Source organism: Kwoniella dejecticola, chromosome 8 (genome assembly GCF_000512565.2).
Source record: "Kwoniella dejecticola CBS 10117 chromosome 8, complete sequence".
Taxonomy (NCBI): Eukaryota; Fungi; Basidiomycota; class Tremellomycetes; order Tremellales; family Cryptococcaceae; genus Kwoniella; species Kwoniella dejecticola.
This window is the reverse complement of record NC_089308.1, coordinates 854,755-868,012: the sequence shown is the minus strand read 5'-3', so window position 1 is coordinate 868,012 and position 13,258 is coordinate 854,755. Positions and strand designations below refer to the sequence as shown.

The 13,258-nt window shown below is 49.0% G+C and overlaps 5 protein-coding genes across 5 annotated transcripts; 2 read left to right on the top strand and 3 right to left on the bottom strand.

The window, feature by feature from the left end:
* Positions 1–327: 327 nt before the first annotated feature.
* On the top strand, positions 328–2,498 carry I303_106633 (uncharacterized protein; the record flags this gene model as incomplete). The annotated part of the gene is made up of 3 exons (XM_018411367.1): positions 328–621; positions 670–958; positions 1,207–2,498. 3 exons carry the CDS (start codon positions 328–330, stop codon positions 2,496–2,498), a joined length of 1,875 nt encoding a protein of 624 aa, XP_018259179.1.
* Positions 2,499–2,809: 311 nt separating this feature from the next.
* I303_106632 (AP-2 complex subunit sigma) lies at positions 2,810–3,781 on the bottom strand (the record flags this gene model as incomplete). The annotated part of the gene is made up of 6 exons (XM_018411368.1): positions 2,810–2,911; positions 2,981–3,033; positions 3,093–3,213; positions 3,484–3,555; positions 3,615–3,674; positions 3,758–3,781. 6 exons carry the CDS (start codon positions 3,779–3,781, stop codon positions 2,810–2,812), a joined length of 432 nt encoding a protein of 143 aa, XP_018259180.1.
* A 335-nt stretch (positions 3,782–4,116) lies between these two features.
* Positions 4,117–7,565, top strand: I303_106631 (uncharacterized protein; the record flags this gene model as incomplete). Its single annotated transcript, XM_018411369.1, has 12 exons — positions 4,117–4,368; positions 4,422–4,626; positions 4,745–5,369; positions 5,438–5,720; positions 5,808–5,986; positions 6,061–6,287; positions 6,351–6,452; positions 6,511–6,586; positions 6,649–6,898; positions 6,962–7,025; positions 7,104–7,365; positions 7,463–7,565. 12 exons carry the CDS (start codon positions 4,117–4,119, stop codon positions 7,563–7,565), a joined length of 2,628 nt encoding a protein of 875 aa, XP_018259181.1.
* A 130-nt stretch (positions 7,566–7,695) lies between these two features.
* On the bottom strand, positions 7,696–11,281 carry I303_106630 (uncharacterized protein; the record flags this gene model as incomplete). Its single annotated transcript, XM_018411370.1, has 4 exons — positions 7,696–7,965; positions 8,051–10,037; positions 10,114–10,823; positions 11,036–11,281. The coding sequence occupies 4 exons, from the start codon at positions 11,279–11,281 to the stop codon at positions 7,696–7,698; spliced, it is 3,213 nt and encodes a 1,070-aa protein (XP_018259182.1).
* A 1,074-nt stretch (positions 11,282–12,355) lies between these two features.
* On the bottom strand, positions 12,356–13,037 carry I303_106629 (cytochrome c oxidase-assembly factor COX23, mitochondrial; the record flags this gene model as incomplete). The annotated part of the gene is made up of 5 exons (XM_018411371.1): positions 12,356–12,403; positions 12,500–12,544; positions 12,671–12,745; positions 12,803–12,823; positions 12,930–13,037. The coding sequence occupies 5 exons, from the start codon at positions 13,035–13,037 to the stop codon at positions 12,356–12,358; spliced, it is 297 nt and encodes a 98-aa protein (XP_018259183.1).
* Positions 13,038–13,258: the final 221 nt, after the last annotated feature.

Below are 13,258 nucleotides of genomic sequence, written 5' to 3'. Positions count from 1 at the left end.
GAAGGGCAGCGGACAAAAACATTTTAATACACAAGCAGATTGGTGCCTGATCAGTAGTAACGACCGGGACGCGTTCAATAAAATCCTGCTGCAGGAGGGAGTGACAAGGAGCATTTCACAATGCAATTGACTTTTGATTTTTGATCGGGGTGACCTAATTAGCAGCCAGCCAGCATAGTCGCCAGAAGACCAAATGAGTGAATGAACTAGAGAGCTGGCTGCCACAGCACCGTCTTGACATTCGATATATATCGAAGTGGAAGAATATTCGGCAGCATAGAAAAGACAACACAGTCACCACGCAGGACGTGAAAACCTGACAGCAAGATGACATTCAGGTGTCACGAAGTATCGCCTCTGGCACCAATAGTCACCTCTTTCCCTCCATCACGGAAGCCCAATCGATATAGCGGCTCGTCATCCTTTTCTCACGCGTCTTCATCATCATGGACACCCTCACGAGACTCGATCTGTTCAAACAACTCTGACTGGTCGACAACGCTCATAACGCCTAAAGTGGAGAAGACATTCAACATGAGTAGCATCAATGACGAGTCCAAAGGTGAAGCAGAGAATCAAGTGGAGTATATCGAATTGGCAGGGAGGGAGAGCTGGTGGACAGTGAGTGAAGGCCAGGTCCTCTTGCGTTGTTGAACTGACCTGGTACAGGCTATCGGTACGCGTTCAACACTTCAAGGCGAAGATCAAGACGATCGAGAGAACGAAGCCATCGACAATCACTGCCTTGATGATTCACCTACTCTCCCTTCCACTAGCAAACTACCAGAAATAGCGACAATGCCCGCCATCTCCCTAGGGAGACCTTTATCGAGCAAGAGGATGGGAAAGATGCCTGCTCGACCCGGAACGCCCTTTGACGATAAGCTAGGTTCGGGAATGAGCATGACAGGAAGGAGCATTTTTGACGTTTCTGTTTTAGACAGCGAGGATCGCCAAGGTGAGTGATCCTGTCTCATATACTTGCGTAACGGACTAAATGGAATGTTTCTTCATTTTCGAACATTACAAACATTGAATATGTCTCACTCGGTGCCAAGGCACTTGAATGGGCATCTCAATTCATTCGCTTGAAGTTTGTCAGATAGTTCGGTCTCACAGACCATGTTTTCGGCTGACTGACATAAAACCTCTGACCACCGATTCGAATTGACGATCTTCTGCTGATTTTCGTCATTGTCGGTGCAGATGTTTTTGCCAGTGTACCTATTCGTCGCCCTTTCACGAAGCGCCGTCCACCTATTCCAACTTTTCCCAGCGAGCCAGTTGGCCCATCAATTCCCGCTCGAGCGTCATCCAGGAAACGTCCAGTCCTCCCACAACGCGATTCATCTCTCAAATCCTTATCGGCACACCTGAAAACAGAGAGTCAAATCTGCATTCCCTCACGCTCGACACACCCACATCGTCCAATACCGATCCGAACATTCTCGCATCCTCCTTCCTGTTCTTCTCAAAGATCTTCACTCCGAAGTCAACGGCGGATATCGCCTGCTCTGCTGCAGCCTATATCGGAGACACCGAAAGATCTAGACGTTCCACCTGACGGTTCTTGGGCTTTACGTCGACCATACTGCAGACTCGGATTAGCCAAATCACAACCAAATCTGAGGAGTCAGGGCGTTAATATGACTATCAAGTTCAAATTGCGACGATCCAATTCGTCGGAAACAAATCAAGATGGTTCGAGCGATTTCATGCCCCTCGACGCTTTCCCGTCATCTCGGGACTCTTTCGACGGCAGCGATAGGCTACGAGAGAGTAGAGCGTCCTTCTCAGACATGGCTAGAACGTTCATGCCAAGGGCAGCATTGCCTGAGAGCCCGAGTAGGATGAGTCTCGACGGTAGACCGACGACAAACTTTGGAAGTATACCCAAGAAGTCGACTAAACTATCAAGTAATCTGCTAGGCGGTCTGAAGAAAAGCCACTCTGTCAGAAGACCTTCTTTGTTGGGGCTACCCGAATGGAGCTCCAAATCCTCCCCTACATCTCGCTCAATAAGCGATTCATGCGTGGTACAGCTGTCCCCAACAACCTCGAAGACACTGGAAGCATTGTCGCTTTCTCACGGAAGTTATTCTCCCGCTCCGTCGTCATATAGTGGAAGCAGTCGTGAAGAGGTGTTGAGAGTAAAATACAATCACTCGCGGCATTCGATAGCCTCTTCGTCATTCTCAAGATACAACAGTCACATGGAGGAGGATCTGCTCGCTGTCTTAGAGGCTCAACATTGGGATTGGCCCTCTCCTCCATTCAGAATCGAACGATCGGAGTCTACACCTGGACTGTCAACTTCCGGCACACTGGACAGTATGGTCAGTCCTCAGACACCTAGCGAAAGCGAATTTGTCTTACATGGCGAAGCAGAATTTCTAGCTAGAGCGACGAAGGAGAAGAAGGGGGAAGAGAAAGAGGATCAGGAAACTGGACCATTGAGTCTGGGCGATAGTATCGAAAGCCTGAATATCCACCTGTAATACACGTTCTCGTTGAGCAGGCTCAACCGACGTCCTGAGAACCCGGGCTCCTGTTGTACTTTCATTCCGGTCGGACCTATCTGTATCATTGCTGTCCGCATAGATTATCCGTTTGGATTACAGGTTGTGAAAAGCCTCTAGATCGCACATTGATCTCATGCAAAGATCTTGATCTGAATCATCTCTCAGTTCAATGAGTCATCGGTATGTCGATCAGAGTGCCGTGTCAAGGGGTTGTCGTTCCAGGAGATACGCCTTACATGATGAGTACAAGTTCTAAAATACAGAGATCCCGCCAAGTCTGTTCCAAGTTATTCCAGTTTTTCCAAATAGTCCAACCTGTCTAAAACAACCTGCTTTGACGTTTCTTCGATCTCGCCAGCTAAGAACACCTCATCGAGAATAGCGTACACCTGTTCCGGGCGATGGTGTCAGCAAAGACGGATGTTGTTACCACTGCTCTGCAAGATCTGACCACTCACTTTGTAGAATGAGAACACCAGATCAAGTTCGCACACGTTTTGGAAAAAGGCATCTGAATATGAGAGTGCTCATCAGCTGAAGCTACGAGGGTTCTGCCTTTGTCCAGCTCACCTAGCACTTCCACAAACAAGTGGATCGCCTCAAGATACGCTAATTCGTTATCGTTGGAATCCACGCATACGCAGAAGAAGAGACCGGCGTATCGTCTGTATACGATTTTGTCGTTTCGAAACTACATGGTGAGAAACGCGAACGAGCAATTGAGTGTCGAGGAAGCACCAACGGGCGAATGCAATCGCGCGAAGAAAGAGAAGGAGAAGAGAGAGAGACAGGAGGAAGGGCGCCATTTGAGGGGAGCGCGGCAAGTATGTTCCGGATGGAAGGGCATACGAGTTTAGATTGTTGGAAGGGGCCCGACGAAATAGGGTAGATGGATGGTGTATGGGTGCAGGCTTGCCAGTCAGCGAGAAGTCAAGAGCCAAGGAATGACATCGGCACGTACCTCAACAAAGTTAGATTGATATTTCTGGTCTCTAGGTGCTATCAGACGATGCACTTCCCCTCTTAATCGAACCTATATTGGTGGGATCAGCATTTGGGAGGAGAGCTAAACGTTTTGTGGAGATAGCATACCTTCTCGTCGTCGTCATATGGAGAATACCATTTGGACAGTCTTGTCTTGCCTTGTCGATTCTATATGAGCGTGCACAGTGACCAATCAGTGTATGTGACATGAGTATACGGTCGATACTGTCGGGAGAGGGTGATTCACTTACCTGTACGAGAATGAACTTGATCATTGGTCCAAGGTGGCCAAATCAGTTTGCGTCGACTACCGACCTTCTTCCTGCGTCGTGTATCACTGTGAGCGCGCCGGCGGCTTTAGGAGCTGTGATGTACGTGGATGTAGATGAAGAGCACTATCATACAAATACAACGCAGGATGATTTGAACAATAAGTGAAAGATGAGGAGGGAGGGAGGGAGGACCGGGATCCGCGTATGAGCGATTCGGTGACCACGTGGTCATATCGTCACAACACCCGCCTTAACTCATGATTATACTTGGCTTGGAATCTTCAGTTCCCTTTCATCTCTTGTAAGTGATAAGTCTAGTTTTGACGCAAAGCCGCAAGATGGCAACATCGTACGGACCTCTGCCAGATGACGAGGGAGAGAACGCCCCTCTCGCACCTCAGACACCAATCACGGCGCCCAAACGGCTATCAATTGGTGGACAGTCCGACGCGTCATCAATAGAATTTCGAGATCAGTTAGACGTAGAGCCGTTCGATGAGAAGGGTGATAGGTTCAGGGATGATCCACGAATGGAGGATGAAGCTGGAGATGGTGATGAGCAAGGGTACGCTGTAGAGCCGCCTCAGCGAGTAAGTCATGTTCGCGTTAGATAAACAGATAGGATCGCTTACTTTAAGGGTAGCTTCGGACTCGCCAGAAGTCCCGAAAGATCTTGGCTTCCTTGATAGCTATACTAGCGTTTGCAGCTGTTATAGGGGGCCTAGCAGCATCGGGGTATTCGGCACCCACATTCGGTTTAAAAAGTGGTAATCAGAGGATAACGATGGATCATGTTTTTAATGGGACATTCAGCGCCTGGAGCAAGGATTTAGATTGGGTCAAGGAAGGTGAGCTTGCCCATCTACCACTTCTCGGTGGATGCAGTACCAGGGGACGAGGACTGCGCCGAGATTTGATGATGAAGAAAAGACGTCAAGCTGACATCGATGATACCGTGACTGATAGCTGCCGACGGAACATTCTCTCACTTCAACAAAGACAACAACATCGTTCTGACAGACGTGCACAACATGACGGAAGAAACGTTACTCGTTGACTCCAACAAGGTCCTAGATCTGCATGGAAACAAGCTGCACTGGCAGTCATGGGCTTTATCAGCAGATATGGAATACGTGCTCTTCAAAACCGATCTCGTCAAGCAGTGGAGACACTCATCGTTCGGCAATTATTGGGTGCACAGAAGATCGGATTCAGTGACCTTCCCAGTCGTGACTCCCTCGATTCATCCGACAGTCACAAAATGCGTATGGTCGCCAGTCGGACACGCCTTAGCATTCGTCTCGAAGAACGATCTTTACCTGATTACTCAAGAGGAAATGCATTCTACTACGCCGAAACCCACGAGAATCACCAACGATGGAAGTGAGACTGTCTTCAATGGCGTCCCAGACTGGGTGTATGAAGAAGAAGTTTTTGAGACTGATTCGGCTGTCTGGTGGTCTCCCGATGCTCAGACATTGGCTTATCTCAGAAGTGATGAATCAGCCGTGAAGGATTTTAAACTGCAGTACTATAACCCCTCGAGTGACGCTTTCGAAGTACACCAATATGCGACTGAGCTGGACATGAAGTGAGTCTCCTAGGTATTAAGACATCTAAAGCGCACATAATCCAGCTGACACCCTTTTTACATACAAGATATCCCAAGCCTGGTACGCCCAATCCTCTAGCCACAGTCCACACGTACAGCATATCTACCCAAACGCGTCACCAGCTGTACTGGGAGCGCGAAATGCCGCTGGACAGTCGTATTATTGTAGAAGTAGGCTGGGTGGCAGATGATGGTTTGCTGGTCAAGGAGATCGACCGAGCTGCCCGGAAGGGAAATGTCGTTCTTTTCCAAGATGGCAAGAGTCAAGGAGATATCGTCAGGATACTAGGCAAAGATGGCGAAGAGGGAGATGACGGGTGGATAGATCATGTGAGCAATCATCTTCCCGAATCCCTGACACAAATATGGCCATGGCCTGTCCTACATGGAGAGCTGATCTTCCGTGACCACGACTAGGGTCAAAACGTCATTCCTGTGAAGGGGGGTTTGAGTGGATATCTCGACATCGTTCCTAATGAGGGATACAATCATATTGCCCTGTTCAGCCCTATCAATGCTACTCACCCCATATGGATCACTTCAGGTGAATGGGAGGTGACGGAGATTTCGGGTGTGAACGTTGAGACGGAAACGATGTGAGCCTTCTTGATTCCCACTTTTCTGGGGAGACCGTGAGCGCGTTTGACTGATAAAGCCAATATAACGACAGATACTTCTTGGCTGCTACCCCATCCATTGATCGACATTTGTATTCAGCGAAACTGCCCATGTCTTTGACGGAAGAGTATGATCAAACTTTTACGGCTTTGACGGACAACTCATCTCCCGGGTACTACGAAGCATCTTTCTCCCCTGGCGCAGGTTACTATGTTCTCAACTATCGAGGTCCAGAAGTGCCCTGGCAGCGAGTCATGCAGACCGATCCAAACGAAGAACGTGAGTAGACAATCGCATCCGATCACTGTGAACCCACGCTGAGCGCTTTTCTTCTCGCTTTAGCTCTGGACGTACTACTTGAAGGCAATGCCCGACTGAACCAGACCCTCAGCGAGTTTGTCAGACCTATAATCACGCGTCAAACGATCGAAAGCGACGGATATGGTGGGTGATCCTAGTTTAGCCTATCAGCTCCTATCAGCTAATGACTCCGAGCGTGCAGAATTGAATATGCTTGAAATGCTTCCGCCTAACTTTGATACGTCAGGAAGAAAGAAGTACCCAGTGCTGATGAGAGTGTAAGCGTGACCCACATCGTAACGTTTGATCGAGTTCGATTCTGATGACTGGCCATACATAGGTACGGAGGACCAGGATCCCAAATGGTGCACAATCGGTTCGAGCGAGATTGGCACACTTATCTCGTGACGACCTTGAAGTACATTGTGGTCATTGTGGATGGTAGGGGGACAGGGTTCAAAGGTAGACGATTGCGTAATCCGGTCATCGATGATCTGGGTCATTGGGAGGTGGTCGACCAGATCAACGCTGCCAAGGAGATGGCTAAGAGGACGTACGTGGATAGGAAGAGGATAGGAATCTGGGGCTGGGTAAGTCGTCACTGGTCAAGCTCTCAAACTCATATGCGAGCTAAGCGGTGATGTTATACCCAGAGCTACGGAGGATATATGACGTGTAAGACTATCGAGGCCGATTCGGGAATATTCACGTTGGGAAGTGAGTATGGCTACCACATCTGTGTCATGTACTTGGTGGCTACAGAATCGGGACTGATTGCATGCTTGTGCTTCACAGTGGCTGTCGCACCAGTGACCAATTGGTTGTATTACGATTCCATCTACACTGAACGATATATGTCGGTCCCCTCTACAAACCCGGAAGGATACATCAAAAGCGCGGTGAACAACGTCACTTCCTTTGCGGGCGATAAGGTGGACTTCATCTGGGCGCATGGGAGTGGAGACGATAATGTGCATTACGTCAACTCGGCTAGCTTCTTGGATAAATTGACGCAGGAACAGGTCAGAGGATGGAGGTTCAGGATGTTCACCGATTCGTAAGTCACAAGTCCTCTGCAAGCGGTTGCTGTTCATCCCAGCTGTCTCAACCAGAGATGGACGTAGAGAGCTGATGCGATATCCGCTCATTTCTAGTAACCACTCCATGGATAAACGTCAAGCTTACCGAGAGGTTTACGAGTGGATGACTGATTTCTTGAAGGAGAAATGGGGAGTCGGAGGCAAAATCCATCATTAGACAAAAGGAAACGGATAAATGATATTTAAAAAGCACTTAGGGACCTCAGCAGGGGTAAACTGTAGCGAAATGCATTGTTGTACCAGTACTTGTACACCGTGACATGATAAAGAACTAAAAATACCAGAATTTAGACAGGATTAACAGGAAGAGGTGTACCCGACCGATCTAGTGGGATAGCCTCATATGCTGATCTACTGGGTCTACGTAAACTCAATCTCCTCAATAAGGGCAAAGTACTGCCTCTTCTTCCTACTTCTGATCCGAGGGACACAATCCCTCTGAATCCATCAATTGTGTTGTCTCTGAGATCCGAAAACAGAGATGAGAATCCCTTGATTGTTCCACCAGGAGAATATGGTTCGTTAGGCATGACAGATGAGACCGGTCGTTTCCACCACTGCGAAAAATAGGTCGATGATCAGCTTTGGTACAACTCCGATACCACGACATCCAATCCAAGAAAAGTTGAATTGGATACTCACCTTGAGTGTCAGACTAGATGCCACTACCGAAACACTACTGAAAGCCATAGCAGCGGCCGCCATCATAGGATGTAAGTGGATATTCCAGGGTAAGAAGACACCCATCGCCAGAGGGATCATAAGAATATTGTAGCAACATGCCCAGAGCAAGTTTGCCTTGATTTTTCGGAAGATAACATGACCCAGATCCAGAGCCGCGACCACATCTAGCAAGTCGGACCTCATCAAGACTACGTCGGCGGCTTCGATTGCAATGGACGTCCCTGATGATAAAGCGATACCGAGAGACGCCGCAACCAGAGCGGGCGAATCGTTGATACCGTCTCCGACCATAGCTACACCTCCGCCGTCTTTCAACCCCAGATCACTAACGATTTTCGCTTTGCCTTTTGGGCTGACGCCAGCATAGACCTCGTTCTCGTCTATACCGACTTCTCTCGCAACGGCTTTAGCGGTGATCTCGGCGTCTCCGGTCAACATGGTGATTTTGATCCCCATATCTTTCAACGCTCTGATTGCATGGGCTGATGAGGCTTTAGGTGAATCGGCCAATGCGAGTGCTAGGACAGGTATTGATGTCGATGATCTAATGATGGAGACGAATATGACTGTTCGAGCAAGATTCATTTGCTTATCCTCAAACTCTTGCATTTTGCGAGGGAGTTCAGCCGACCCATATGCTTCATTCGCCTTTTCGCCAGCGGAAGTGGATAAGATGAAGTCTGATTTACCGACTCTGATTCGTTCAGTAACAGACCCGTTGTTGAGCTTGACGACCGCCTCCAATCCTTCACCAGTGTGAGACTCAAACTCCACCACTTCTCCGTTAGGTGGTGACAGACCAGCTGAAGAAAGGATATCTCTGCCATACGCGGCGACTGAAACACCTAAGGGGTGCTCGGACCTAGCTTCGGCAAGCGATAATATCGAAAGAAGGGTGTGTCGCTGTAATGGTGTCGCGGCAGTGGTAAGAGACAGAGTAGCCGGAGTATCAATCTCGAAATCACTTGATCCAGTCGTGAGATTCCCGGAGGGCGCCCAAGAAGCAGCGACGACTTGCATTTTCCCCTCGGTCACCGTACCTGTCTTGTCCACGACAACCCTACGGACGTCTTTGCAAGCTTCCAGTGCTTTTCCACCTTTGATGAGAATACCGTTCTGTGCGCCGACACCCGTGCCGACCATGACGGCGGTGGGGGTACTTAGACCAAGAGCGCAGGGGCACGCTACCACCACGACAGAGATGCAGAGCTTGAGACAGACCCCGAATTTGCTCACTCCGGGCGAATGGAAAACGTCTGGAAGATTGCCGGTGGAATTGAGAAGAGAAATGATCATCCAGCCGATGAAGGTGACGAGACTAAGAGTGATGACGATTGGGACGAAGATACCGGCTGCTCGGTCTGCGAATTGCTGGATTGGTGCTTTGGAAGTTTGGGCATCTTCGACCAGCTTAACAATTTGAGATAAAGCGGTGTCTGCGCCTGCTCTAGTCACTCTGAAGGTGATCGTCCCGAGACCGTTGACTGTTCCACCGATGACTTGGTCTCCTACGGTCTTAGCCACAGGAACAGCTTCTCCAGTCACCATAGATTCATCGACCGATGTAGCTCCAGTCAAAACCACTCCGTCGGCAGGTATCTTCTCGCCTGGAACCAGTAAGACAATGTCTTCGACCTGTACAAGCTCGGTGGGGATTTTTCTGGTCTCAGCCGAAGTGTCCAGTGTTTCTCCTTCGGGAGCGGCGTCTACGTAAATGGTTGCTGAGGACGGTGTAAGGGACATTAGGTCAGTCAACGCTGCCGAAGTTTTTCCTTTCGCGAGATTTTCAATATAACGGCCAAGGGATACGAATGCGATCAGCATTGTTGAGGTGTCGAAGAAGGTTTGTGGGTGGAAGTCGGGATCGGAAGAGAACATGGCGAAGAACATGGCCGAGACAGAATATGTGAAAGCTGCGGATGTACCGAGCACCACAAGGACGTCCCTGAGCAAAATCAGTCAGCTTTAGTCGAGGTCAATAGGACCACTCGGTGCTCGAAAGCCTGGCGGATTTGACTTACATTGTAGCGGATCCGTGCTTAACAGACTTCCAAGCGTTCTCATAAAATCGTTTTGCCAAGAAAAGTTGCACAGGTATCGTCAAGCCCAGACAAACCAGATCGCCGAGATATATGCCGGTCATCACTTTCCACATGGTCCAACCCATCAGCCAGTGCGGCAGATACATGGCCAACATGCCAATGACAAAGACAGGGACAGCGAACGAAGCGGAAAGCAAAAACGTCCTCCTCCATGTTGCTGTCTCCTTGTGCTTTTGGAGGGATGCTATTTGAGAGTCGTCTCTGTTAGATACGGGTAGGAAGGATAGTTGGGGAAATCTCGATGATAACGTATCGACCAGTGTCCGCAACGAGATGAGTAATGGTGAATGGGTGAGAGCGAGATGGGTGTAGGGCGAAGGTAATGTTGCCGAATGAACTCCTGCTAAGTTCGAAGTCGTCTCGAGCAGTGAGTCCACGATTTCGGTATTCTCGAGGCCGTATATCCTCAATTCCACCTCGTCGACTTCACTCTTCTCAACGACTGTAGCCTCAAATCCGATATCCTCAATCTCCTCTGCTATCCTGGCGTCGTCCCATTTCTTCCCTTGAGGATCGACGAAGTCTTCGTCATATTCCACTACCCCTCTCTCGGCTAACAGAGAAATCTGCACACTATGTATACCGGGTTGTACGAGTTGAGACTCGATAGATGCGACACATGCTCCGCACTATGGAGCAGTCAGCTTGGTGGCAGCTTTGAATGACTTGCAAGAAGTAAGTAAGGAGAATGAGGCATGTGAGAACAGCAGCAGGGACCAGGGCAAAGCTGAAGACAGCTTGTAATAGGGAGATAAGAATTCTGCAAGAAAGCAGAAACCGACAAGGGATAGCCGTAGCGAGAGCAAATGCAAGCTGCTGAAGGCATAGCGACTGAACTTACGGTCATTCCTCCTACCCTCAGCTCGACTCTCCTCAGTCCTTCTGGAGCATCCTTACTCAGTCCAGCTGAAGTAGCGCTTCTACTCGACTCTCCGAGCTTGCCCTCTTCTTCATTGCCCAGTGTGATACCTTGCGAGATCCTTGGGGAGGTGAAAATGGAGGTTATCGGTGTCGGTATGACGGATGCGAACGAGTTCAGCAGAGATCCACTTGCTGATCTATTCCGATTGTGGGATGGGAGTGCCATGATATCGAATAAGCCTATAGCTCGAATGCAAGAAGCAAGTCGAAGCCAACGAAGAGAGTGGACTTCCTAGCTTTGTGAACGACTGCGGATTGGTGTATTTGTACACAAGGGGAAAGGAGGATGGAGGGTTATGGACTTGGTTGCTTAGTTGATCGCTTTGTTGCGGTTACAAACATGTGCGTGTTTCAGGTTACAGGGGTGGATTGTCGGATCACTCCTGTGCAACCCTCTTCTTCTTGACGACGATATTGAGAGTCAATTGTGGTGGCGATGTCAAGAGGATAGATGTTGTAATGACAAAGTGGAAGAAGAACTGTCTGAATAAGCATCAAACTAATTTAAAATTCCAATAACAAATAATGCGGTGGTGCGAATGACGTTGGCTGTGTTTACTCGTACTTGTACGGTGTGATTACGAAATACGGTGAAAAAACTCTAATCAGATACAAGTTGATGGTCTCGGAGTAACCCGGATTAGGAAATTATTCCGGCCGAAAATCCAAGAATCAGAGGGGGAGCAAGTGATCGACAGAAGCATCTACATTGGATCTGACGGAGTGGCTCCAAGTATAGATCATTTCGGTGTTGTTTAGCATATCATGGTCGCGCCGATCCACGGAACTTCCAATCAAGCCTCTGTACTGTGCTTTGACAGAGCGGCAGGACGTTGTAATCATCAGTCGGCGTGGGATGTAGGCCGCGTCCGAACATGCAACGTAGAACGTTTAGCGGTATTGAGACGCCTGGCTGTGCAATATGATGGTCATGCCGTATCACGTATGCTCACCGTTCTACCGGTAAACGAACCCCTTGAACCGAAGGTAATGCACATTCGACCTCAAGAAAGTAGCCTCATAGTAAAGAGTTGAAGTCTGCTCGAGCAAGAGCTCATTCCGGGACTAAAGTGCAAGATCACTGGGTAATTGTACAATGCATTGAACGAGATTATTGCGGGCACGCCTGAGCGCATACATCAATGCGGCAGAGACTGGTAATTTTGATGTTTTTGGCATGCGTGTTTAGTCAACAGCCGCCTGGCCACCTCGTGACCGTATAGTCTGCTCAGACGGAAGATTATGCCGTATCTCGCCCTTTCCTCGCATCTTCTTTGCGCTGAGCGATCTACATATACCAGTATTTGACGCATGAGCGGGGATGCTTTCGCAAGAGGCAGGTTGAAGAGGGTGGATGGAAATAAGCGAGTTCAAGAGGACTTACCCATTTACCTTTACATTCCCTATATGCCGCGAAGAAATCCATACACTATTGAGCAAGGCGATCAGCTAACACCAAAAAGGTACAGTGAATATGCCGGAGAGGGGACAAGGTGTAATTGAACGAGGACACGACTGAGTGACAAGGTTGCTTGAGCTGCACAATACTACTCACCTCATCACGATTATAATGCGACCTTTCTAAACATTCCAAAGACGCCCTCGAAGCGGCTTCGCACGGGTCCGCAAACTATCCACTTTGGTTGTGAGCCTTTGCACTTCGGATTGTGCAAGTATCAAAGCGCACCTTCGAAGCTGTCATTCGACCCTGTTTGCCACCATGTCAGCGGAAGTCGCTCGATTTGACGAGTCGCCAGGTGAGTCTTCAACGTGACCAGACGGTAGCTTCATATAATTCGATGCAGAGCACTCACCCTGAACGTGTTCTTGTAGTCTGCCGGCTCCGATAGAGCTGCTGAGGGCGGTAACGGACGATCGGCTAAGGGGGTTGGGTTTTTCGAAGGAGGGACTTGGGAAGCCATTTTGGGATGTACGCGATCTAATCGATGAATAATCGTCCCTCAGAATGTGCTTGATGTCAAGGTCTCTGTCTGCAGGAACTTACGAGGCGGTTGGGTTGATGAAGGATCCTTTCGGGTCTGTGTCTTAGTCTACGACAGACTTTTTGATGATCTTGCTTAATGACAATAGTAGCGATGAACGGGAAGATGAGTCTGTAATTTAACCGTAAACATGGCGTGGG